General features: G+C 37.4%; 3 protein-coding genes across 11 annotated transcripts; 1 reads left to right on the top strand and 2 right to left on the bottom strand.

The window, feature by feature from the left end:
• Window positions 1-2,116: 2,116 nt before the first annotated feature.
• LOC120073997 (heavy metal-associated isoprenylated plant protein 8-like) lies at window positions 2,117-4,835 on the top strand. The gene is made up of 5 exons (XM_039026957.2): window positions 2,117-2,375; window positions 2,505-2,730; window positions 2,836-3,032; window positions 4,171-4,270; window positions 4,367-4,835. The coding sequence occupies exons 1-5, from the start codon at window positions 2,367-2,369 to the stop codon at window positions 4,717-4,719; spliced, it is 885 nt and encodes a 294-aa protein (XP_038882885.1). The 5' UTR covers window positions 2,117-2,366; the 3' UTR covers window positions 4,720-4,835.
• A 486-nt stretch (window positions 4,836-5,321) lies between these two features.
• LOC120073998 (SNF1-related protein kinase regulatory subunit beta-2) lies at window positions 5,322-9,332 on the bottom strand. The gene is made up of 4 exons (XM_039026958.2): window positions 8,364-9,332; window positions 6,962-7,140; window positions 6,714-6,876; window positions 5,322-5,815 (listed from the first exon to the last, which is right to left on the bottom strand). Exons 1-4 carry the CDS (start codon window positions 8,586-8,588, stop codon window positions 5,489-5,491), a joined length of 894 nt encoding a protein of 297 aa, XP_038882886.2. The 5' UTR covers window positions 8,589-9,332; the 3' UTR covers window positions 5,322-5,488.
• Window positions 9,333-9,722: 390 nt separating this feature from the next.
• Window positions 9,723-25,394, bottom strand: LOC120073996 (nudix hydrolase 2-like). Of its 9 annotated transcripts, none has more exons than XM_039026952.2 (10): window positions 24,987-25,261; window positions 23,964-24,193; window positions 23,475-23,540; window positions 23,212-23,349; window positions 22,836-22,864; window positions 11,067-11,129; window positions 10,930-10,980; window positions 10,780-10,830; window positions 10,469-10,577; window positions 9,723-10,126 (listed from the first exon to the last, which is right to left on the bottom strand). In XM_039026952.2, exons 1-10 carry the CDS (start codon window positions 25,081-25,083, stop codon window positions 9,935-9,937), a joined length of 1,026 nt encoding a protein of 341 aa, XP_038882880.1. In that variant the 5' UTR covers window positions 25,084-25,261; the 3' UTR covers window positions 9,723-9,934. The 9 variants fall into 9 exon arrangements, with proteins under 9 accessions (XP_038882880.1, XP_038882877.1, XP_038882881.1 ...); XM_039026949.2 differs by having other exon boundaries at window positions 11,067-11,144; XM_039026953.2 differs by having other exon boundaries at window positions 10,780-10,814; window positions 22,836-22,871.
• Window positions 25,395-25,998: the final 604 nt, after the last annotated feature.

Genomic DNA, 25,998 nt, shown 5'->3' on the forward strand with positions numbered 1-25,998 from the left:
ACGGGGTAGGATTGGGATGAGATGTCATTCCTCGTCTCCATCCTCGTTTTCCATTTCATTCTCGAGAAATTTTCCAGTTATTATTTTTTTAGAAAAAAAAACCAATTGATTTGAATCACTAATGTGAACAAATTTTAATTAAATAATTAACTCTATCACTAAATTATTTATTATGTTTAGTTTCACATGACAATTTCAATTTGAAGATATATTACTCAAATTTTAGCCTAAAAAAATTAATAAACTTTTTTTAGTAAAAAAATAAATAATAATTTAAATGTAATTATTCAATTTAAACATATTCATTATTTTGACCAATAAATAATCAAACTTGAAATTTAAATATAATGTTTACCCATTAATATGTTGATTGGGACAAGTGAGGGTGCATGGACGAGGATGGGAAATGCATTCCCCATTGTCGTCTTCGTTTAGCTTATGAGAAATTTTTTTCTTCCACTCTTGCCTAATCAGGGAATTCCCACCCCATCCAAAGTGGGCCCCACAGTAAAATTGGACATATCTACTTTTGGGATAAACCTAAATTACTTATTTAGCCACCTTTTTATAGAGAGAGAGAAAAAAACCACATTTAGTCTTCTAGGCCTTGAAAATAATTTTCATTTGGATTTAAGTTTCAAGCCACTACCATTTTACTTTTAAGTTTTGAGTTTACTTTAACTTAGTTTCTAAGTTTCAAAATATTACATTTTCACTTTTAGTTTTAGTTTTAAAATGTATTTTAACTTAGTTTCTAAGTTCTGATGTCTGAAGAGTCTTGATCGAGTATAAACGATCAAGTATAATCGAGTATGTTCAAGCATCGAGATGATATATGATACACGGAAGAAAAATGACGATGAGATACGAAACACGTTTCGAAAATGGGCCCACAAACAATTAAAATAGATGAGATAGAATAATGAGTCTCCAAACACTGAGATGATATAGGATGTGAGGATATACTATATCTCATATTGACATCCCAAACAGCCCTTTTAAGTTTTTAATTTAGTTTCAACTGATATTATGTACTATTTAATTAAATGGCAACTCACACTACTCGTTAAAGCATATAATCTCGACTTTAAAGATTTAAATAAATACTCGCTTTCACTTTTCTTTTTTTTTAACAATACTCACATTGTTGTTGAACTAACCCAAAAAAATGTTTTAATTAAATTGTTTCAATTGGTCAAACTTATCCCGAAAAGAATTAAATTAGACTTTGGTCCATCAAAACTCGATTCTATTAAAACCGAGAAAAATTATACTCAAAAGAATAAAATATTAACAAAAATGAAGAAAATCATAAAAATACCTTTAAGTATTTAACCTTTAAAATCTTATAATTTTCACTTTTTTTTTTCTTAAGTGGAGATTGGACCCTTTAACTTCAAAAGAATAAGGCCTATGCCAGAGATCGATGATGTTATTATTTACATCCTAGTCAACATTTTGTATACTTTAATACCCTATCTTAAAATTATAATGGACCAAATTGACAAAGATTCTGTAAAAGTAAAAAAATAAAAGGAATGTCAAAGATTTGACTTTCCACTCTCGCATATGAATTTATTTAATTTTTTATCCTTGAACTTTCGGAAATATAGCAATTTAGATCATAAACTTAACTTAATAACAATTTGGTTAATATACTTTCAAATTCACAACAATTTAGTTTATATATTTTCAAATTTGTAACAATTTTTTTGCTGAACTTAAATACGTATTGATTTAGTTTTTATACTTAAGTGTAAAGATCTAGTCCCTATCATAAAAAATACTTTTCAGATTTAAATAAATATCTTCCACATATAGATTGACAAACTGATTTGGTTAAGCTTGTTTATAAATTATAAAGACTAAATTATTACATAATCAAAAGAAAAGTTAAGTTTGACAAGATTTTTTATCCTATGAATAAAATTATTACAAACTTGAAAATATCACTAAATTATTATATTGTAAAGTTTAAAAATTAAATTATTATGTATTTGAAAGTACACAGACTAAATTGTTACAAATCAAATTCAAAAAGCTACATGGATCACGAGTGATTTTTTTGGAAGTGAAGGGCAAAATTGGAAAGTTAAGTAAGGTACAAAGGAACATATGGGTAGCCTGCATTAAATTCCTCCACATCAGATTTGCAGATTGTTCAACTTTCAAACCCCTTCTCTTCTCCCACACCCATAAATCCACACTCTCACACACAAACACAAACAAAAACAAAACCAGAGAGAGAGAGGGAAAAAAAAAAAGAGGAAAAAGAAGCTGAAGCCAAACAGAACCCAACTCCACATTGCTTCAATTTGGAGCTTCAATTGCCATTCCAAAACTCATTACTCTCAGAAGGCTCAGCCATGGGTGAAGTAAGCAAAATTCTCCTTCTTCATCTTTACTTTACTCTAATTTTCCCCATTAATATATTCACTTCTTAATTACACACTTCCACTCAATCATTCAAAAAAATTTCTGTTTTTTTTGGATACCCTTTTCAGGAAATCAAGAAGAATGAAGAAGGTGAAGATCAAAAGAAGGAAGAAACCAAACAAGAGAAAAATGAACCAACTGAATCATCAGCAACAGCAGCAACAACAGAAGAACAAAAGAAACAAGACAATAAGAAAAATGAAGAAGAACCACCCTCAGAAATTGTCCTCAAAGTTGATATGCATTGTGAAGCCTGTGCCAGAAAAGTCGCCCGAGCCCTGAAAGGCTTTCAAGGTCAACTTTTTCTGAAACAATGTGATTGAAAGTTTTACACCGTTTAAAAAAATGTTTTTTTTTTTTTTTTTTTTTTTTTTAGTATTAAGACTGTTTTGTTTATAGGAGTGGAGAATGTGACAACAGATAGCAGAACAGGGAAGGTGGTAGTGAAAGGGAAAGGAGCAGACCCTTCAAAAGTGTGTGAGAGATTACAGAAGAAAAGTGGCAGAAAAGTAGAGCTAATTTCACCATTGCCTAAACCTCCTGAAGAACAACCTAAAGAAGATGATAAACAGCCAAAGGAAGAGAAAAAGGAAGAGGTAAAGTTATCAATTTTATGCTAAGGAAAAGGAAAATATTCAACTAGTCACACAACATCCCTTTTAAGTTTTAACTTTCACTTTCCCCTACATATCATCCATTCATATGTGCAAATACCACTTACTTTTTAAACTTTCAAAAAGGAAAAGAAAGAAAAATGAACAAAAAGGGTGGCTAAGGTTGAAAGTTGGGTTCTTATGTATATTGTAATGTTTTATTGCATAAAACTTTATTAAGGGTATGTGGTTTTTCTTGTTTTTTTTTTTTTAAAAAAAGATTTATATTGATATGTTGATTAATTTCAGCATCTTGAATTCAAATACCTCCAAAGGCAAAGATAAGTTTTGAAAGAAAAGAGCCAATTGCTTCAAACTTTTCTTCATCTGTGGGTTCATAATTGGGTCCTTTTGTTGATGTGTTGTCAGAGAATTAAATTCAAGGATTGAATTATAGAAAATGAAAATTCAAGGATTGAATTATAGAAAATGAAAATTCAAGGATGGAAAGGAAGAGAAAGACAGTGGGGAGTTGGGTGAAACTGACATGAAAACAACAAAACAAAAAACAAAAGAAAAGGCCTGAAAATGGAGACCCCACTCCACCTCACCCCTCACTTCACTCTCAGCCCTCTCTGTTTTTTCATTCAGTCACTGAGCTCTCTCTCTTCTCTTTGGTTCCATAGAACAGAAATGCACATTACACAAGAACAGAGCTGGATTGGATGTTGCTGTAGCTCTTATTTATGGCTTTCAAAACCCTTTGACCCCACACACCCACCCTTAATTTGCCTTCTACTCACGGGTCCTCCTTAACTTTCTTTCATTTTTTTGTTTCTTCCCTTCACTCATTTTCAAACAAACTCACATACCAAATATTACATTCAATTTATGGCCAAAATCCCATCTGCGGGACCAACTCATTTAAAACGGGTTCTAAGCAAAGACGCAAGGAGAAAGGTCTGTTTGAATGGACTCTTTTAAGTGCATAAAAAAGTGTTTTTAAGTGCAAAACAAGTACTTTTAAGGACTAAGAAAATCAACTCAAACAGACCCTTAATTCAAAGACGGAGATAAGAGACTATGTTCCTCATCCTAATGCATCTCGAAATTTTTTCATATGGTTTAAAATTTGTTGCAGGCTCCTCCACCTCCAGCAGTGATAACAGTGGTACTGAATGTTCAGATGCATTGTGAGGCTTGTGCTCAAGTTTTAAGGAAGAGAATCAGAAAGTTCAAAGGTATAATTATACTTTTAATGAATGAAAAGAGCAAAGGGAAATGTTTGATGATAGTGAGAAGAACATTGAAGAATAATGTTGTGTGTTTGGTTGCAGGTGTAGAGTCTGTGGAAACAGAACTAGCCAACAATCAGGTCATCGTAAAAGGCATTATGGATCCGACAAGGTTAATCGATCATGTGTCAAAGAGAAGCAGAAGGCCAGCTTCCATAGTAGTGAAGGAGGAAGAAAAGAAGGAAGAGGAGAAGAAGGAAGAGGAAAAACCAGCAGCTGAAGAGAAAGCAGAGGAGAAGAAAGAGACACGAGAAGAAGAAAAGGAAGAAGATGATAAGAAGTTTGATATCAAAAGGTTTGAGTATTGGCCATCAACCAAATATTACACCGAGTATGCATATGTCCCTGAAAGGCTTTTCAGCGATGAGAATCCAAATGCTTGTTCAATAATGTAGACTGCAATTCCATTGTGTAGTTGGCTCAATTTGCCCGTCGTTTTGAACCTTCTGAGATACTTTGTAATTGTGTAATGCATGCAAAGGTTAATGGTTAGTATTAATCTTTCCCATGACTTCATATTTTCAGCTTCATTCACTCTACTACAACAACAGTCTCTCTATACTTGGACAATGTTCAGGATGAGATCTCATGGTTTTAAGACTGTTATTCGCATCCCAACAAATCTGATTCATTAGAAAAATGTTTAAATACTATTTCGGTTCCTGTACTTCTAAATTTGATTCATTTTGGTCTTTAAATACTTTCAAATGTTCATTTTCATTCCAATACTTACAACTATGGTACATTTTGGTCTTTGAACTATCATAAAATGACCATTTTGACCCCTTGCAAATGAAAATGAAGGGAACAAAATGATTTTTTTTTTTTTATAGTTTTTGAAAGTATAAGAACCTAAATGACCAAAACAAAAAATACATGGACCAAAGTAAACCTTAGGAAATAAAAAACTTGCTATCTCATGAGAGAGGGAGGAGAGGGGTGAGATAATCCTGCTACAGTGAGGGGGAAAAAGTTTGCTAAAGGGTTAAGATGCATGTAAGATAAAAAAGAGATGGCATTATGTAAGGTACAATCTTGAAGAACGATCCATTCAGACTTCTTGGTTGATTCAGAAGTGTTAAAATGAAATGGCGTCAACACCATATAAAGCTAAAGGAAAAATGGCTTTGGAATATTTCATTACACAGGATGCCTATTCTAACGCTATCTCTGCAAGGATTTATAAAGCACGACGGTTACGTACTTTGCAAGGAACCGGTGAGTCATTCCGAGTGCAACGACGGAGGGGCCACCCCTTTCCTTCTGCATGTAAAGATGATTCAGCACTACATGCTGAGGTCTTGATAAAGGAGGTAAAATCTCATTGTGTGGGCAAGGCATGTCGAGCAGTGTGGTTTTCAAGTGTGGAGGAGCCAATGGGGGTTCCTTTGAATAATCATCAGCTCCAAGCTGCAAACTGTTGTAACTTGACTCTGGGGACTGAGGAGGTTCAAAGCTGGAAATGCTTTCGATGTCTTCTGGGACATAGTCCTGCAACATTTATCAATTAGAAAATAAGTTCTATAAGCTTCTATTCCAAATACAACACCAGAATGACAGGTCTCCACACATCCATTTTTGAATATGGATTAAGCAGAATCCTCATTTTAATTTCTATTAAAGACCAAATAAATGCAATTCTCAACTCATAACAATCAGATAAAATGACTATTCAAGTAAAACATCAAAGGATAGAAAGATATCAAATGTTGCAAGGATGCGTCTGATAAGGCATAAATGGAAGGTTTGATCCCATTAAAATATTGAAACTATAGCTATGGAAAAATACGAAGGAGTTTTTGGCCCTCCAACATCATAAGTTGGTGTTAAATAACTCAACTTCAATAGTGTTACTAACGAAGTTTGCACATTTATCGAAAAACTCTATCTTACAACTCTACACCCCAAACATAGACTTTTTAATTCCAACATATTAACTCCAAACTTCATAACTCAACTAGCACCCCAAACAGCACTGAATATTTTTGCAATCATGTTTCACATCAGTTGATTATTAAGCTTCTTGACTAAAATGAGTGAGTCATCCATGATAGGAAAAACAGATGCTCAGCTATTTTTTCTGTTAGGAATCGACAAAATGCTAAGTTCTCTTGAAACTAAATAGTTTGGATTCTAGAAAACAACAGCATCATAACCAAGGTAGTCTCAAATGAGAGCAAGCTGATTATCAATCCTGAGTTCCAGATTAGAAAGCTCCATACTTGGTAATTTTAACAAAAAATAATCAAAATCATCAATTTTTATGCATCTCACCAAACCGAGTTTCATTGAGAATCTTCCATTTCAATCCCAACAGTAAAATCAGTGATGGCAATAGGTTCTCCTACTTCCATTCATAAGCAGCGATAAGCAAGAAAGCAATCTTTACCTGCAAGTCCAAGATATTGTAAGCATTGCCTGCATCATCTTGGGCCCAAGGCAAGTCAGGAGCATATCTCCATTGTCCATCAGCAATAAACCTATACTGGTAAACACCAGAAGGCAATACCTTCATAATCGTGAAGTCCTTCCCGGATCTCTGCAAGGGTATTCTGATCAGGAAGAAGACATCGAATATCAGATGGCAGTCAATCGAGTAAGAAACTAACTATAAAGTGAGAGAACAGAGCAACAAACTTCATTTTCCAATTATCCCAAGATCCCTCAACAGCTACTTCCTTGCCTCCATGGCTCCACGTAATCATCGTTGGGATTCCTTGTTCACTACTGACATCATCGAACCATGAACTGTTATGCATCCAAGACTGGCTTGAGCTGTGCACTTCATCAGGTCTTGGCAGTGGAACGACCGGTACCTGTAAGACAGATAGAGGAACTCAAAATTATGGCTTGCAAAGATGGAAGGTGCAGACAATGAAGAAAAGAAACCAGTTGACAGCTCACAGAATAATTCTCACCACAATCTAGAGTAATACTATTGATGAAAACTAAAGAGGAACATTGTGGTTATAGTTCAACAGCATCTCTTGACTGTTTTCCAGAGTCCAAAATGGGTAACTTACTAGGCATTCAAAGTGAATTGGCAAGTTAGTTGAGTTATAAGAAAACTAACTTGGGTTAAATTATACAAAATATCCTTATACTTTGATGTAAGTTTTAATTACGCCCTTAGACTCTGAAGTTTTCATTCTAACCCTTGACTTTGAAATCAGTCCAGAAAAATATTAAGAAATTTCTTTGAATAAAACGAAAAATAAAAATTTGCTAAACAGTTGATATGCAAAAACTGAAATGCACACAACATCATTTGCAATATCATTCATGTCAACATCTTTTGAGTTGTAATAGATGGCCACAACATCTTAATCATCTATATAATTAAAATTAATTGGTAAATGATGCTATGTACGCTTTCCAATTTTTATAATTAGTTGGTCTGTCAATTAATGTCATTCCTTCTAACAAAAACACACAAGAGGAGGGAGAGGGGGGGGTAGGGTAAGAATCTATCCATGGGTGGTGCTTTTGAAATAATTTCGGTAAACTAAAGCTTTTCAAAATTTAGAGGCATGGTTGAAACCTACACCAAAGTTCAAGCTCATTTTGTATAATTTAACCAACGATTTTCTATCATTTTATTCCCAGTCAATCACCTCTCTCCATCCCAGGTTGAGAGGATGACAGTGGTTTTTACACTTTCCTACAAGTACAAGTAGACAAATTCCATCTCCATGGTAAAATGGATCCTTAAATCAAGATGCCTTCTGTACAAAGATTCCAGAAAGCTTATACAACACAATACTGCAATGGGAAAACTAAAGATAGAGGCAGTCGATCGAATTTGCACAGAGAATTGTAGTGTAAGCCCTGTAGATTCACCAAAATCGTCCATCTATTCATGTTGGACTTGTATCAAACATATACTGTGCAGGTAAAGTAAGGACGCGAAAAGACCAAGATTCCTAGCAGAAGCTTATCGAAAAAGGAAACAAAAGGCATTTCCAATTACATACAACACCAAACATTCCCACCCCATATCAATTTTCATTGAAAGGCAAAGTTCAGGGAACTAACTCACTTGGGGAGTAAACATCAATGGAGATGGAATGGCGCGAGGGCTATGAGGAGGAGAATGACCCATCAACTCTCCAGGCGGATCGCCGGCATGGTAGCCAAGATGGGCATCGGGCGGCGCAGCCAGTCCATCCGGCAAACTATTCCGACGGCCACCGACTTCTTCATCTTCTTCTTCAGCCCCAGATGGGTTACCATCCTCATCTTCTCTCCCGTTCACATTCCCCATTAATACGAACAAGAATAAATGTAAAGTAAATAAAAATATAAAAAACCCAACTCGTGGAATCCTCTGTGGGGGGCGAAAAAGAAAGAAAAAGGGTGGGGGGAAAACGATTCTCCACAGCAAAAAGAAAAATCAAGTGATTAGGGACCACATCAAAGAGAAACCCTCGTAAGGCTAAGCTTCATAGTTCATCCTGAAGAAATTGCAAGGGAATCAAAAGGGGATAAAATTGAAAACCCAAAGAAAGAGAAGATGGAAAACTGTAAACAGAGTGAAGAAGAAGAAGAAGAAGAAGGGGATTTGGAAAAACGAAGCGGAAAGATTAATCTTGTTTTGTCCGATGAGTTAGGAAGATGGAATGGTGGCCCAAAGATGATGGGGTTTAAAGGATAACAAGAATCATCGTCACGTCATGGTTGACAAAGTCCTTGCTCCGGATCCCCACTCATCGCCTCCATCCATTTATTTTTGCTAATTTACAGCCTTCTTCTTCCCTTTGATGCTTTCTTAGTTTCTTTTTCCCCCCAATCGTGGATGCCACGTTCTAACCTCCTTGTGGGCTAATTTCCCCACTTTGCTTTCTTTCATTTTACTCATCAAAAATCACATCTTTCCACAATAGAGCCAAACTGTTTTGCAGTGAAAATGACAACTTTGTTTCATCCCCACACAAAAACCCTTATTTCTCTTTGCTTTTTCTTTTTCCTCCATACTACCTTCTTTTTCTCTTGGTTTATGGGAATTTACCCCTCTGTTTCTCATTTAGAATCTTCAAAGTTGTTATACATTATTATGATGGTTTGAAATGTGAAAGGTTGAGACTTTCTTTCTTTTGGGAAAAAAAATAAAAATAAAAAAATTTACGGATATGGGTTGAAAAGACCGCATCACAAACTTTGAAATTTATATTACATGTTCATGTCAATTGAGCTCACGTTGATTTAATAATAAAATGTTAAAATGCAATTGTCAAATTATAAATTTGCAAAATCCATTAGTATTTCAAATTATTCTATTTCAAGTGATACCATAATTTATTTGAAATATACACAGCATGAGAGAGTGAGGGACAAAATAGAATGGGAGGAGAATGTTGAATGAAATTGATTCTATTTCTAGCCATAAGGAGGTCAGACATTAAAACCATCAGATTCATTGTTGTCCTCTTATTTCCATCAACAGTCCATAGGGAAGCACAAAATCTTCCCTGTTTTAAATATCTGAAACAAGGGTATGGTTCAAAGGCCTAAAAAATGAAGCAAAGAAACAAGATTCATGCTGCTTGGCAAATGTGTACATTATGAGCAGATCAAGAAACATAGTATCTATTAAGGACTGATTATGAGGCCTCACCGCCTGTTCAGGTCGTATTCATTTAGGTACAAAAAGTTTCTTTTACTCGAAAACGCTGTGGAAGTGAGCACAGGAGAAAATCCAGAATACTGCTTCTCAATCTTTGTGACACAAATGTTGTTGATGTACTTCAATACTTCGTGTTTTTGGATCAATGGTTGAGCGGTGTAGTCCTCGAGTTTCATCCACTGCAACGATAATGGTTACAACAGTTACACAAGTGGCAGCTATTGGTGTAAATCTTACTTGGGAAGTCTTTTTCATCAGATGCAATTGTAAGGATTAATCAGTATTGCAATTGAACTAACCAAAATTCAACTAGAAAAGATGGTTATTTCACCACAAATATCAGAACATTCATACAGGTCTGAAAGTTTACGAGGCAATTGATTTAACATTTTGTACCATGATATATGCACCAAGTTTCAAGTTTATGATTACTAAGATCTGATTTGATCTGTTACATGACATGTTGCTGTAAAGTATTTCGTTTTCATGTTGTTAGTATTGCGCAGTAAACCCGGACGTACCTGTGCATCCTCTATCTCCAGTTCTTGCTTGCTTATTTCAGAGGTTAGTGGTTTCAACATGCAAACGAAGAACAAATCTGATTTCCCAAAGAATGCTTGGTGAGTCTGTCTGCAAAAATTTGAATGGGATACAAAATAATAAAAAGAGCAATAAACTTTAGTGAGAAAAAGAAAAGAATTGAACAACATCCTCTGTCTTTGCGGACACTAAACATGCAATCTTAAGAGGTTAAAAGAAGAATTTATGGCTATAAATGCTAGCCAAATTCTATCGACCATTCAAACTGTTATTGAAAAGTGTAACTTCATACCTGAATGCTAAAACTTCCACAAATTCTGTATCGATCTGTAGAAGCATAAACCTGGAAACTTTAGGATAACTTCTTATTGGGACTAACATGATAAACAACTGATGACCAGATAATATAAGCTTATTTGATCATGTAACTTATTTAACTTACACCAGTCTCTTCTCTGACTTCTCTCTCTGCAGCTTTGCATATATCTTCCCCCTTGATATTAGCAAGCCAAGTAATTGCAAGATTATAAATATACTTATATGCAGATATGGAATCAGTGCGTAACCGAAACTATTTACCTCATCCACAACTCCTGTGGGAAACTTCCATACACCAGTCCCTCGGAACATTCCACTCTTTTCCTGAACCACGAGTACCTAAAATTTTCACCAAATTATAGCACATATTCGGACGTGGAACATTTGTTTAAATGCTCATGAATGCATTTGAACAAATGATAAAATTTTAGATACTAAAAATAGACAACAGTAAAAGCTAATACAATAATTTTTCAAACAAGTACCGCCAGATTTATGATGCAGATGCAGAACATTAAATAACAAAAATTGATGTCCCTCTGTCATACATGTTAAAGACTGGCCAATTTATGGAATTACAACTTAAATTCCATAAAACTATTGTTAAAAGATAGAAAATAGAGAACACTAAGTTTACGTGGAAAATCCTACGACAGGGAGAAAAAACCACAATAGAGAGTCTCTTTTTATTATTTTAACATAAAATGAAAATTACAAGAGAAGTCATATTTATAGGCTCTAGCAAGCCCTAATACAAAAAAGGAAATAAATCTAGGGTAAAATAAAATACTAAAATACCCTCGGGGCTATAAACTATCAACAAAGCCCCTTATTTCTAACACTCCCCCTCAAGTTGGGGTATAGATGTCAATCAAACCCAACTTGCTAATGCATGAGTCAAAACTTTGCTTGTAACCCTTTGGTGAGAATATCAACGACTTGTTGACTAGATGGAATATATGGAATACAAATACTGCCATTGTCTAGTTTCTTTTTTATAAAGTGTCTATCAATCTCTACATGTTTCATTCTATCATGTTGTACAAGATTATTGGCTATGCTTATAGCCGCTTTATTATTAAAATAGAGCTTTATAGGTAAAACCCTGTCTTGGTGAAGATCATGCAGAACTTTCTTCAACCAGATTTCTTCACAGATTCCCAAACTCATAGTTCTGTATTCAGCTTCAGCACGGCTTCTAGCAACACACTTTGCTTCTTACTTCTCCAAGTAATTAGGTTACCTCACACAAAAGTACAGTATCTAGAGGTAAACTTTCTATCAATAACTAATCCTGCCCAATCAGAGTCGGTATAAGCCTCAATGCATTTCCTGTCAGTTTTCCTGAACATTAGACCTTTACCCGAAGAGCTTTTCAAATATCTCAGAATCCGATTCACAGGTTCCATATGTTCTTCATAGGGTGCCTGCATAAACTGACTAACAATACTGACAACATAGGAAATATCTGGTCTAGTGAGAGATAAGTAAATCAACTTTCCCACTAGACGTTGATACCTCTATTTATCAACAGGAACTTTGTCAACAGAATCTCCCAATTTCACATTGAATTCAATAGGAGTGTTAGCAGGTCTACATCCAGTCATACCTATTTCTTTTGATAGGTCAAGAGTGAATTTCCGTTGTGAGATAGAGATCCCTTCCTTTGATTTTACCACCTCCATTCCAAGGAAATACTTTAGATTCCCTAGATCTTTGATCTCAAACTCGTCAGCCATTTTCTTTTTTAGCCTGGTGATCTCAGTAATATCATTTCCTGATAGGACAATATCATCTACATACACAGAACAACAATTTTCCCAGATACTGACCTTTTTGTAAACAAAGTGTGATCAGAGTGACTTTACAAAGGTAATAAACATGTCGAACCACGCTCTCAGGGACAGTTTCAAACCATACAAAGACTCCTGAGTTTACAAATCCGATGATCAAATTGAGCTTTAAAACTTGGGGGAGGGCTCATATAAACCTTTTCTTCTAATTCACCATTTAAAAATGCATTTTTTACATCAAGTTGATGGAGAGGCCAGTCTTTATTAACTACAACAAAAAGGACTCAGACCGTGTTTAACTTTACTACAGAAGAGAAAGTCTCAAAATAATCTATTCCATAAGTTTGAGTAAACCCTTTTGCTACAAGTCTAACCTTGTACCTGTATAGAGTTCCACCTGATTTATACTTTAGAGTGAACACCCACTTGCACCCAACTGTTTTATGCCCTTTAAGAAGAGCTACAAGGTCCCACATATCATTCTTTTCAGAAGCTCTCATTTCTTCCATGATGACAGTCTTCCACTCAGGAATTTCCAAAGTCATATGTCTTGAAAAGTTAGGGTAGAAAAGAAAAACACCAGAATTACGTGGAAAACCCTAGACCAAGGAGAAAAAACCACGATAAGAGTTTTTTATTTAATTCAGATACACAATACACATTACAGGGACAGGTATATATAACCAAACAGTAAGAAACCCTAAACTGTAGACACCACATAAAAGGACCAAAACGCCCTTAGGGCTAAATTACAATTTCAACACTCCCCCTCAAGTTGGGGCGTAGATGTCAATGAGACCCAACTTGCTAACACAGGTGTCAAAAGTCTGTCTAGGGTAACCCTTTGGTGAGAACATCCACAACTTGTTGACTGGACGGAACATAAGGAATGCAAATGCTACCGTTATCCAGTTTTTCTTTGATGAAGTGTCAGCCAATCTCAACGTATTTGATTCTGTCATGTTGAACCGGATTATTTGTAATATTAACAACAACCTTGTTATCGCAGTAAAGTCTCATCAAGTCATGACTTTCTTGATGTAGATCTACCAGAACCTTCTTCAACCAAATCTCTTCACATATACCCAAGCTCATAGCCCTGTATTCGGCTTCGACACTGCTTCTAGCCACGACACCTTGCTTCTTACTTCTCCAGGTAACTAAATTTCCCCACAAAAGTACAGTATTCTGAGGTGGACTTCCTATCTGTAACAGAACCAGCCTAGTCCAAATCTGTGTAGGCCTCGATGCACCTTTTATCACGCTTTCTGAAAACCAAGCCCTTTCCAGGAGAAGACTTTAGATACCTCAAAATTCGTGTAACCGCCTCCATGTGTCTTTCATACGAAGCCTGCATAAACTGACTGACCAAGCTCACTGCATATGATATATTAGGTCTGGTATGCAAAAGATATATCAGTTTCCCTACAAGCCGTTGATATCTCTCTTTGTTCACAGGAACATCATTTACTGACTCGATCAGATTGTAGTTGGCTTCTACCGGTGTATCTGCAGGTTTACACCCTGTCATTCCAGTCTCTCTCAACAAATCTCGAGTGTATTTCCTCTGAGACATTGAGATCCCTTCCTTTGATCTTGCTACCTCCATTCCTAGGAAATATCTCAAGTCACCGAGATCTTTGATCTCAAACTCATCTGCCATTCGTCGTTTCAACCTGTCAATCTCTGTTAAATCATCCCCTGACAGTATAATATCGTCAACATAGACAATCAAGACAACTATTTTCCCTAGTGCTGACTTCTTAGTGAACAAGGTGTGATCTGAATGTCCTTGAACAAACCCTTGAGATTTAACAAAGGTGGTGAACCGATCGAACCAACTTTAGGGGATTGCTTCAGGCCATACAAGGATTTTTTTAATTTACAAACCTGATTGTCGAACTGTGCTTCAAAACATGGAGGTGGGTTCATATATACCTTTTCTTCTAGCTCACCATTCAAAAAAGCATTTTTCACATCCAACTAATGTAGAGGCCAGTCTTGATTAACAGCCACAAAGAGAAGAACATGAATAGTGTTAAGTTTTGCCACAGGTGAGAAAGTTTCTGAGTAATCCACTTCATACGTCTGAGTGAATCTTTTTGCAACCAATCTAGCCTTATATCTGTCGAGAGTTCCATCTGACTTGTATTTGACAGTAAAAACCCACTTACACCCTATTATTTTGTGACCTCTCGGAAGACTAACCAGATTCCACGGTTTGTTAGTCTCAAGAGCCCACATTTCCTCCATAATTGCAGCTCGCCATTCAGGAATTTCCAGAGCCTTGTGCACATTGCCTGGAATCATCACAGTGTCAAGGCTAGTGGTGAAAGCTCTAAATCTCGTAGACAGGTTACTGTAAGACAAGAAGCTTTTCATAGAGTGTTTGGTGCACGACCTTGTACCTTTTCGCAGAGCTATCGGCAAATCCAAGGTAGCATCAATCTCACTAATCTTATCTGCCTGTTCATCTGTACCCAACTGTTGTTCATTTTCAGTCCCCTGAGCATCACTTGGCGCTTCATTACTACCATCATCCCTGACTTCGCCAGAGTTCACTATATCACCTTCAACATACTCATTGTCATTGTGACTAGCCTCAGCCGGTTCTAGTTCTGACTCTTGAACACCTTCCGACGGAGCAACAGGAGGAACAATTTCGGGAACTATTTCCTTTTGGAGATGCTTCCTATAGTAGGTTATCCAAGGCACTTGTTTTGTAGGGAGGACAAGCTCATTTGTTTCAGGGATAGGTTCAGGAAATAGGTCTAACGGAACAGAGTAGGTGGAAGTGTTAGCCTCTTCACTCGAAGTCTCCCCCTGAAGAGGACTAACGGGAAAGAAGGGTTTGTCTTCTAGAAATATGACATCCATGGTGATAAAGTACTTTCGAGAAGAAGGCTGAAAGCACTTGTAGCCCCGTTGATGGAGCGGATACCCAACAAAGACACATTTTTGGGCCCTAGGAGCAAATTTACTTTGGTGAGGACCGTGATTATGAACGAAAACGGTGCACCCAAACACCCGAAGAGGAACATCTGGGAAAAGGCGGGTGGACGAGACAGATTCTTTAAAATGCTCTAAGGGGGTTTGGAATTTGAGCACACGGGAGGGCATCCGATTGATGAGATGAGATGCAGTAAGTACAACATCTCCCCAGAGATATGAGGGTAAGGATGCAAGTATCCTGAGAGATCGGGCTACTTCAATGAGGTGGCGATTTTTTCGTTCAGCCACCCCATTCTGCTGAGGAGTATAGGCACAAGAATTTTGGTGAACGATACCTTTAGAGTCTAAAAACTCACGAAGGGACTAATTAACAAATTCACACCCATTGTCACTTCGAAGAATGGCGATTTTGGTATTGAACTGGGTTTCGACGATGGTGTAAAACTGTTGAAAGACCGTCGTCACTTCAGACTTGTCTGTAAGAAGGAACACCCATGTAAGACAGGTGTGATCATCTATGAAGGTGACAAACCATCGTTTACCTAACACCGTTGTGACATTCGACGGACCCCCAACATCACTATGTATCAGGTGGAAGGGCCGGGAAGGTTTCTAGGGTTGTGAGGTAAAAGACGCCCTAGGCTGTTTTGCACGAATACAAACATCACACGGCAAAGACAACACATTTACATTTCGAAATAAATGGGGAAATAGATATTTCATATAATGAAAGTTTGGATGTCCAAGACAAAAATGGCATAATAAGAAATCAATTTCAAAAAAAGTAAGAGAAGACAGTAAACAAGTGCTAGATAAACTCCTAGAAGAAGCATCCTCGAAGAGGAAATAGAGCCCCCTATCGTGCCGGGCAGTGCCAATCATCTTCCCGAAGCTCAGGTCCTGAAACGAAACATTATCTGTTGAGAACACAACTTTGCAGTTCAAATCTCTAGTTAACTTACTGATTAATAGCAAATTATAAGATATCTTTGGCACATGTAAGACATTCTATAAAATCAGTCCTTGAATTGGAGATAAATGGCCCTTTCCAGCAACAGGGGCAAATACCCATTTGCAATTCTTATTCTCTCATTTCCAGCACTTGGATAATAGGAGAGGAATTGACCAGATGATCTAGTTAGATGGTTCGTTGCTCCGGAATCAAGGATCCAGGATTCATCTCCCTCAGCAAAGAAACTAAAGGAATGGGGAGTACCTGATTGGACAATATTGCCAGTTCTAACTGTACCTGGATCCACTTGATTAGTTCCTGGAGGAGCACCATCAACTGTTTCACTAACGAAGGCTCGACTGGACTTAGATTTATCGTTCGAAGGACGCCGCTTGCCATTTGGAGGTCAACCATGTAATTTCCAGCATTGATCTTTCGTATGCCACGGTTTCTTACAATGTTCACAAATTGGAGGGGTCTTTCCACTCCGTTTGTCATTCTCTAATCCAGATGACTTGACTCCAAACGCAGCAGAGTCTAAGGCATTAGTCGTTGTACCATTCATAGCGCTAGTTCGATCTTCTTCCAATCTGACCTCTGAGCAAACTTCTATTAGGGACGACACTGGTCTTTGTCCCAAAATTCGGCTCTAAACACCATCAAATTTCGAGTTTAAGCTAGCCAGAAAATCATATACGTGGTCAGCCTCCTCAATCTTCGAATACTGAACCCCGTCAACTGGGCAATTCCAAACTATTTCCCGACACGGATCCATTTCTTGCCACAATAGTGATAATTTATTGAAATAGGATGTTACATCGACAGTCCCCTACTTGCACTCATGCACCTATTTTCTCAATGTATAAAGGCGTGAAGCATTCTGCCTCTTCGAATAAAGTTTCTGGACAGCTTCCCAAATATCCCGAGCCGAAGCTGAGTAAAGAAGAGGCTTCCCGATCTGGGGTTCCATATTGTTTATTAAAATTGAGCGAGGGAGAGAATCCTCCCCCCTTCCATATACGTTCCTGAGGATCCCCAGGGTTTGGTCTGGATATCTCCTTAGTTAGATACCCGAACTTATGCCATTCCTCGAGAACCATCCTCACAGATTATGATCAAGAAAAATAGTTCTGGCCATTAAGTTTTTCGCCGATAGAAATTCCTGCAGAATTGTCCACAGAACCAGATGTAATGTTTGCGAAAGGTAAAGTAGGGTAAGCATTTACTGGAGTTTTTGAACATAACGGAACTCTCGGGTATGTATCTGGTAGAAAATCAGTTGACGGATTGGTCGTAGATCTAACGGCTACCCCAAGCGCAAGAATCTGCTGCTGCAAATTTGCCAATTGCTGTTGAACGCTAACGGTCCCATTAAAAATCGTTGTAGGTTGTTTCTGCCCATAGACCCCTGATGATATGGTTTCTTCCGTTGTAGGTTGAACGCTAACGGTCCCATTAAAAATCGTTGTAGGAGCTGGCTGACCAGAGGGTAAAAGGTAGGAGAAAAAAGCTTGCTGTAATGGGTTGGGCTGGACCGGGTTTGGTTGGACCGGTTGGTTTGGCTGGACTGGTTGGTTCAGGTGGATCATCTGGTTTGGTAGGTTCTGGTAGATCGAGAGGTCGGGCAAGTTCGGAAGGCTGGGTAGATCAAGGTAGGTTGAGGTCTGGTTCAGATTTATCGAGGGATGGAAGGTCGAGGAGCTGGGCAGAGAAGACAAAAGGGAAAAAGATGAAAGGTGAGAGGACAACTGACCTGGAAAAACTCCATCGATTGTGTTTGGGCTACGATCGGTAACGATTGGCGGTTGGAACGATGGAGTCGTCGACAGCAGGCGTTCGTGTCTGGTTGAAGTCGTCAACGGTAGCGACGGAGGTCCTCGATGGCAGTAACTGCTAGATCGACGAGAAGCTGTTGTCTCGTGTGTTGGATTTGAATCGGTCCAAGTAATGACCGTAGATATTGGTCGACGACAGCCCTAATTTCAGCACTGTGAGAAATTTCCCCTGGAATTCCATCCCCGGCTAGAGTCGATGACTGAATCTCTTCTATTCCAGCGACATTCTCATCACCATGCTCTGATACCATCTTGAAAAGTTAAGGTAGAAAAGAAAAACACCAGAGTTATGTGGAAAACCCTAGACCAGGGAGAAAAAACCACGATAAGAGTTTTTTATTTAATTCAGATACACAGTACACATTACATGGACAAGTATAAATAATCAAACAGTAAGAAACCCTAGACTGTAGACACCACATAAAAGGACCAAAACGTCCTTAGGGCTAAACTATAATTTCAACAATATGTATATTTTTCGGTATTGTTGTTGTATCAAGACTGGCAGTGAACGCCTTGAACTCAGAAGACAGAAAGCTATATATGGGGTACTTGGTTAAGAACTTGGTGCCCTTTCTCAATGTAATGAGCATGTCAAGAAAGATATTATAATCCCTTGGTTTGTCTGAATCTTCATCTGTAATGGGATTTTGATTACATTTTTCAGCCTAAGGAAGAGTCTCACCCTCTTATGTTTATGTCGAAGTCTCATCACTGCTAGTAACCCTATTATTCTCTGGAACTAACATGTCAATCCTGTCATTCTCAACCAAATAAAAATATCATCCTCGACACACAAGTTAATATTATTAGGGCCAAATAGTACCTCAAGCTTATGTTGGTTCAGATTCATGGACCGGATACGGCGGAGCAATAGGGGACACCATTTCCTTTCTGAGATTCTTCTTGTAGTAAGTTATCCAAGGAACTTATTTAGTGGGTAGAACGGTGTCATGGGCACTCAGGATGGGTTCAGGAAGGAGTTCGAGAAAAGATGGGACTGAAGATGTGGACTAGTTAGTCTCTTCACTAGTACTCTCCCTCTGAAGATGACTAACGTGGAAGAAAGGATTATTCTCAAGAAACGTTATATCCATAGAGATGAAGTATTTTCGGGAAGAAGTGTGGAAGCATTTATAACCTCGCCGGTGAAGGAGATACCCAAAGAAGATGCATTTCTGAGCATAATGGGTAAACTTAGTTTGGTTAGGGCCATGACTATGGACAAAGGCAGTGCACCAAAAAACCCGGAAAGGGCATCAGGAATAAGCCCCGTGGTAGGGTATGACTTCTTGAGGCATTCAAGAGGAGTTTGGAGTTGGAGGCTAGGGGAAGACATTCAATTAATAAGATGAGCTCTAGTCAAAACTGCATCCCTCCATAAATAAAATGGAAGTGAAGTAGACAGCATGAGAGACCGTGCAACCTCGAGGAGACGATGATTTTTCCTTTTAGCCACCCCATTCTATTAAGGGGTATAGGCACACGAGATTTGGTGGACAATGCCTTTAGAGGACAGAAAATCAAGAAAGGTATGATTAAGGAACTCAAGACCATTATCACTACGAAGAATAGTATTTTGGTGTTGAACCGAGTCTCAACAGTAGTGTAAAATTGTTGAAATATCAATGAAACCTCAGATTTATCAGTGAGGAGAAAAACCCATGTAAGACGAGTATGATCATCAATAAAGGTCACAAACCAACGTTTCCCTAAAGAGGTGGTAATACTCGAAGAACCCCAAATATCACTATGAATAAGGATGAAAGGCTGAGAAGGTTTGTAAGGTTAAGATAGAAAAGTGACCTTATGCTGTTTTGCACGAATGCACATATCACAAGATAAAGAAGAGACATCAACTTTATTGAATAAATGAGGAAATAAATATTTCATATATTGAAAATTTGGATGACCGAGGCGAAAATGCCACAATATATAATCTTTTTCTGAAGTTGAAAAATAAGAAGACAACACACTAGTCCTATAACAGTTCTTAGAGGAAGCATCATTATCAAGGAAATAGAGTCCTCCATTGTGCCAGACAATGTCAATCGTCTTCCCCGAGCTCAAGTCCTGAAAGAAAACATTATCTAGTGAGAAGGAAACTTGACAATTCAGATCTCTAGTTATCTTACTAATAGATAATAAATTGTAAGATATTTTGGGTACATGCAGCACATTCTGTAAAGTTAAATCATAAAAAAGAGAAATATGACCCTTGTCCGCAGTAGGAGCAAAGGACCCATTTGCAATCCGAATCTTTTCATTACTAGCACTCGAAAGATATGATAGAAAATTATCAGACGATCCAGTCAAATGATATACAGCTCCTGAATCAAGTATCCATGGTTTCTTACCATTATGCTGAGGAGACTTAAGGATTAAGAGGTACCTGATTGAGCAACGGCCCTAAGAGAAGAGACACTAGGGTCACTTTGGCAATTCATCTGAGGTTGTGACTGGGAGACACTCACAAATTCACTCATAAGAGCCCGACCAAGATTGGCTTGTCATTTAGAGGACGTCTTCTGCCAATCAGTGGTCTACCATGTAACTTCCAACACTGATCTTTCGTATGCTAGGGTTTCTTGCAATGTTCACACTCTGGGGTCTGTTTTCCATTTTGCTTATCACTATCAGAACCAGATAATTTCGCACTGAAAGCAGCAGGATCAACAGCAGATACAGTCATGATGCTCATAACACTGACTCTGTCTTCCTTTAGACGAACCTTAGAACACACTTCCATAAGAGAAGGTATAGGCCTCTATCCCAGTATACGGCCTCGCACTATATCGAACTTGGAGTTCAAACCACCTAGGAAATCATAATCACGATTGACTTCCTCAATCTCGAAATACTGGACACCCCACAAGGACAATCCCAGATAATTTCAAGACACAGGTTCATCTCTTGCCAGATTAGGGATAATTTGTTAAAGTATGAAGTGACATCCATCATCCCCTATTTGCACTCGTGAGCTTGTTTACGCAGAGTATAAAGACAAGATGCATTCTGCCTCTTAGAATATAATTTCTAAACTGCATCCCAGATATCCCGCATACAACAACGGTTTCCCTATCTGAGGTTCCATACTATTAATCAGCAATGATCGAAGTAGGGAGCCTTCTCCTTTCCAAATGCGCTCCTGAGGATCCCTTGGCTTAGGTCTTGGTATCTCACCAGTTAAATACCCAAAAACTTGTGACACCCCTCAAGAGCCATTTTAATGGACTGAGACCAGGAGAAATAATTCTGACCATTCAACTTTTCTCTTGCAATTAACCCTGAAGAATTTTCCATAAATCCAGACAAATAATTTGTAGTAGTTAAAGTAGGGAAAGAGGTTACCGAATTCTTTGGATACATCAGTAGACCGGAAGGATTGTCAGAATTCACTGTACTGGAATTTAAGTTTGTGGAAGCACCTAGGGCTGCCCCAAGAGCAGCGATTTGTGCTGAAAACTTTCTTGAAGATTAGCCAACTGTTTTTGAACCATTACCAAAGATAAACCAATCAAACCTTAATACATAACTAGGCGGCACATGATGAGGAAGGCCCGACGGCTGCAGGTAGGTTGCTTGTGGCTGGAAGGGAAAGGAGTCAGGGATTCCCGGCGATTGCGAGAGGCTTGTTGCCATGGCAAGGGATTTACCTCTGTGGTAGGCGGACGACTCATCAATCTCGGCTTCAAGGTGTATGTTTCGGTTACCGGCAGCAAGGTTGGAGGGATAGGCAGCGGCGGCACTCGATAACAGGGAGGAACACCGACAACACTGTGAAAAAGGGTGGTGGCGCTAGGGTTTCCAACAAAAGGTTGCGGCAGTGCTAGAGTTGGACGAATATGCATGGACTGAAGATATCAATCAACGGCAGCTTGGACAGCAATAGTAGCAACAATGTCAGTGGTGGCAGTAGCGGTGGTGGTCAGAGGCCCCATCGGCAGCTGTGGCGGAAGCGAGGCTGGTGCAGAACTAAGGTTATCTTGCACCGGTTGGTTTTTGCCAATGGCGGCTAGGATTTCGTCACCACTCTCTGATGCCATGTTAAAAGATAGAAAACAGAAAACACTAAATTTACGTGGAAAACCCTAGAACAAGGAGAAAAAACCACGATGAAGTCGCTTTTTATTATTTTAACATAAAATGAAAGTTACAAGAGAAGCCATATTTATAGGCTCTAGCAAGCCCTAATACAAAAAAAAAGGAAATAAACCTAGGGTAAAGTAAAATACTAAAATACTCTCGGGGCTACAAACTATCTACAAAGCCTCTTATTTCTAACAACTATCCACAATGACTACCTGCCATGGAAAATACTTCTCGCTTCATTGACTGCCTGTAAAACGACTATGTTTCCTTGCGGGAAAATATTGGATGATTTTTATTTAGCCCGATTTATAGAGAGATTCATTTTATCCTTAATTGACAAAGGTCAATAACACAACTTGAGTATGATTGAGGACTGTAATTAAACCACTAGATAAGTTCAACTTACATGCGAATTGCCAGGCCTGATTGTTTCAGCTGTACCCTCCAATTTGAGCAAATAAATCAACATAATTATTAGTGGAAGCCTAGGCATAATAATTTCTTTAAAAAAAGATTAAGGAGCACATCCAACCTTGAAAAGTAACTCTATTACAGGCTTACAGCATTAAATGAATACTTGCTGCTCAGTAATTTGAAAAAACACAAAATTTCATCTTTTTTAGACGTCCATGGAAAGTCTTTCTCAACTCTAGTTTGTTGTTGCAAACATAATTACTACTCACCTAATTATGAGTGAAGTATATATAAAGAGATATTCATGAAGAAATGAACTAAGCTTCTCTTCTTGGTACACTGCAGTAATAAAGCGCATGGAAATGTACCTCTTTCTTGTCGTTCAATACAAAGGCACCAATGCCAACTCGATGGGTAGCATTTACAGGAAGAGTATGAGCACCTTCAGGTATCCAGTACACTAGCATCAAATACTTCGGCTCAGCATGGTGGTACCAGAACCTTTCCTAAACGAAGAACAATATCTGGTCAAAGAACTATAGAGAATAAAAACAATTACTTGCAGCACTTGAAAGTACAAGTTCCTAAATCTACTGTTAAAATGATCTAAAAAACTATATTGGAGTATCACCTTAACAATAGCTTCAACAAGATGAGCAAGCTCAATAGGCAGTTTAATCCAAACACCTTTCTTTCCCTGCAAAATTTTCAACACTAAAGCCAAAATGAAAATTTATTCATCACATTTCCATGCAATTATACTGGTAACTAGTGAGGTAACTACTGGTGGAAAAGTTATCTACTAGCATTTTGGGAAGTATTTTGGAAAATTTTTAGGTTTAATTTAAGAAGCTGGATACTGGAGACCACGGACTCAAGAATGAGGCCAAAAGAAATGGCAGATGTATCAAAAACCTAAACAGAAATAAGAAATTAATTGCTTTTAACAGTGGCATTAAATTTTGAGGGAAAAGCAAAAGCTTGCCTACCATAGTCCACATAACAAAGAAATGACAATGGGGTAAACTTGACCTTACAGTATTTGAAGGTGTGTAAGCAAAAGGGGTAACATAAAGTTTACTAGTGAGCTCATCAATATAAGAAAAAGAAGAATGACCACCTGTTTTTTCCAATGTGCAATTGAAGCTCTGAGGATAGGCGCAAAGATCTCACAGTCCATAGGTTTATCCATTTCCACGATAACGCCTCCATGATTATCCTCGGTCGCATCAAGTAGTTCAACCTGTTGAACCTCATCAGCAGTTGGGGCTTGCTCCATAAAAAATGTTGACTTAGCGGAAACTGAAAAGGATTTACTGCAAAATGAAGCTGAATTTCCGACCCCAATGCCTAATAACACAAGAACCAATTAGTTTCATGTTAAACTCTCCAATTACAGAAACACTTCAGTGGATTCTCATTTACTGTTAGCTTATAACAGAATCGATCAAATTAAATGTGAAAAACAGAAGCTGGTCGAGTCGATGTCATATCTCAAGTTAACTGACCTCCATTCAAAACTAAAGCTCCGAGATGGGTATTCCAAAAATAAACAAATAAAGACAAAATAAACATTTTAATTGACTAAAAAAGCGAGAATGAACTACAAATTAGCCAAACACTCATTCCATCGTTCTAGTGAGGTAACATAAACACAGCACATTAAGAATCAAAGTAGCAGAACCCCGAGTTCTACATAACAAGCAAAAATCAAGATCGCATTAATATTTCCAATCGACCCTTGAGCACGTTCAGCAATGAAGAATCAAATATCAAGTAGATTCCAAATCCAAAAAACCAGAGGAACCCAAGAAGCATAAGTAAAGTATCTCAAATTTTCAGGTGCACCAACAACATCACTAAATGGGGGGGAGGAGGGTGGGGGAGGGGGGTGTGGAGGACGGGGACCCATTAAGCATCAAAGTAGCAGAACCCCACTTCAACATAACAAGCAAAAATCAAAATCGCATTAATATTTCCAATCGACCCTGAAGCAAGTTCACAGTGAAGAATCAAATATCAAGTAAATTCCAAATTCAGAAAACCAGAAGAACCCATGAAGCATTAGTAAAGTATCTCAAATTTTGAGGTGCATAAACATCACTAAATTGGGGGGATGAGACAGAAATGTGAAAATCAGAACCTGGGCAACGAAGAACAGGGATGGGTGTGAAACGAGGAGTGAAAGAGGTGAAAGTGGTTCGCACAAAAGTGGAAGAAAAGAAAAGGGATCTGATCATTAAGCCTCAGCAATCAACTGTATGATTTTGGTTGAAGATTTAGGAGGCAACACACTGCACCATTTTGCATTACTTCGATTCAGTTCGTCGTTTTGTGCTTAAATTTCTGGGAATTTTCTTCTCTTCTCTTTATTACCCATTAAAACGGGAGTTGCTTTGGACTCGTTGATTCCCATTAATTCATGTAAAAAAATTAATGATAAAAAATGACTCTTTTACTCGGACTTGAGTGCAATCCCAAAAATGTAGAGGCTGCTGTGTGCCCACGTCGGCACAACCAACCCACAGCCGAGAAAATTATGCAGTTCGTTATTCACTATTTTATCTTTTCCTTTTCTTCAAAAAGATTGACGTTTGAAAAAAACATAAATAAATAATAATTGACATTTGGTCACGTCAGTCGAGTTATGGATGAGTTATATTCATGGTTTAAAATACGAACGATACAAATATAACTATTAAATTTAAATTACTAATAGATATAGTATAATATAAAAAATTATAAATATGATAAAATTTAAATAGTTTATCGGTGATAAACCATATTATTGATAAGAATGATAGACCTATATCTGCAATTTTTTAAAAATATTGTTATACATTTGGTTGTTATCTCTAAAAATACTATTCATTGCAATTACTTTTTAAAATATAGATGTCGATGAAAATATTGAGGTCTTAGTTTTACATAAATTTCAATAGAAATATCAATAAAATTTCGATCTCAATGGATTTTTCTTAAAAAAATTAAAAAAAATTAAATTAATAAATAAATATTTTATGATTTTAATCAAGATTACATGTCAATTATTTATATTATATTTGCCTTAGTAAATTTTATTGCTTAATTATTATGTTTCGTAGATTTTTTATAATATAATGGAAATATCGATTCATTTTTTATGTCGATATCAA

The sequence above is a fragment of the Benincasa hispida genome, chromosome 3 (genome assembly GCF_027475165.1).
Source record: "Benincasa hispida cultivar pf3 chromosome 3, pf3_genome.v1.1, whole genome shotgun sequence".
Lineage (NCBI taxonomy): Eukaryota > Viridiplantae > Streptophyta > Magnoliopsida > Cucurbitales > Cucurbitaceae > Benincasa > Benincasa hispida.

What these genes read in the sequence shown, in the direction of transcription:
- LOC120073997 (XM_039026957.2), top strand. An exon ending in AGCCCTGAAAGGCTTTCAAG is followed by an intron (nt 2,731 to 2,835) that starts GTCAACTTTTTC and finishes TTTTGTTTATAG; the next exon opens with GAGTGGAGAATGTGACAACA. An exon ending in AGGAAGAGAAAAAGGAAGAG is followed by an intron (nt 3,033 to 4,170) that starts GTAAAGTTATCA and finishes AATTTGTTGCAG; the next exon opens with GCTCCTCCACCTCCAGCAGT.
- LOC120073998 (XM_039026958.2), bottom strand. Translation starts at nt 8,588, where the DNA reads ATGGGGAATGTGAACGGGAGAGAAGATGAGGATGGTAACCCATCTGGG. An exon ending in CATTGATGTTTACTCCCCAA is followed by an intron (nt 7,141 to 8,363) that starts GTGAGTTAGTTC and finishes TCTGTCTTACAG; the next exon opens with GTACCGGTCGTTCCACTGCC. An exon ending in ACAATATCTTGGACTTGCAG is followed by an intron (nt 5,816 to 6,713) that starts GTAAAGATTGCT and finishes TAAATGTTGCAG; the next exon opens with GACTATGTCCCAGAAGACAT.
- LOC120073996 (XM_039026949.2), bottom strand. Translation starts at nt 25,083, where the DNA reads ATGATCAGATCCCTTTTCTTTTCTTCCACTTTTGTGCGAACCACTTTC. An exon ending in TTGTTGAAGCTATTGTTAAG is followed by an intron (nt 23,350 to 23,474) that starts GTGATACTCCAA and finishes TTCTTCGTTTAG; the next exon opens with GAAAGGTTCTGGTACCACCA. An exon ending in TATTGAACGACAAGAAAGAG is followed by an intron (nt 22,865 to 23,211) that starts GTACATTTCCAT and finishes TGGAGGGTACAG; the next exon opens with CTGAAACAATCAGGCCTGGC.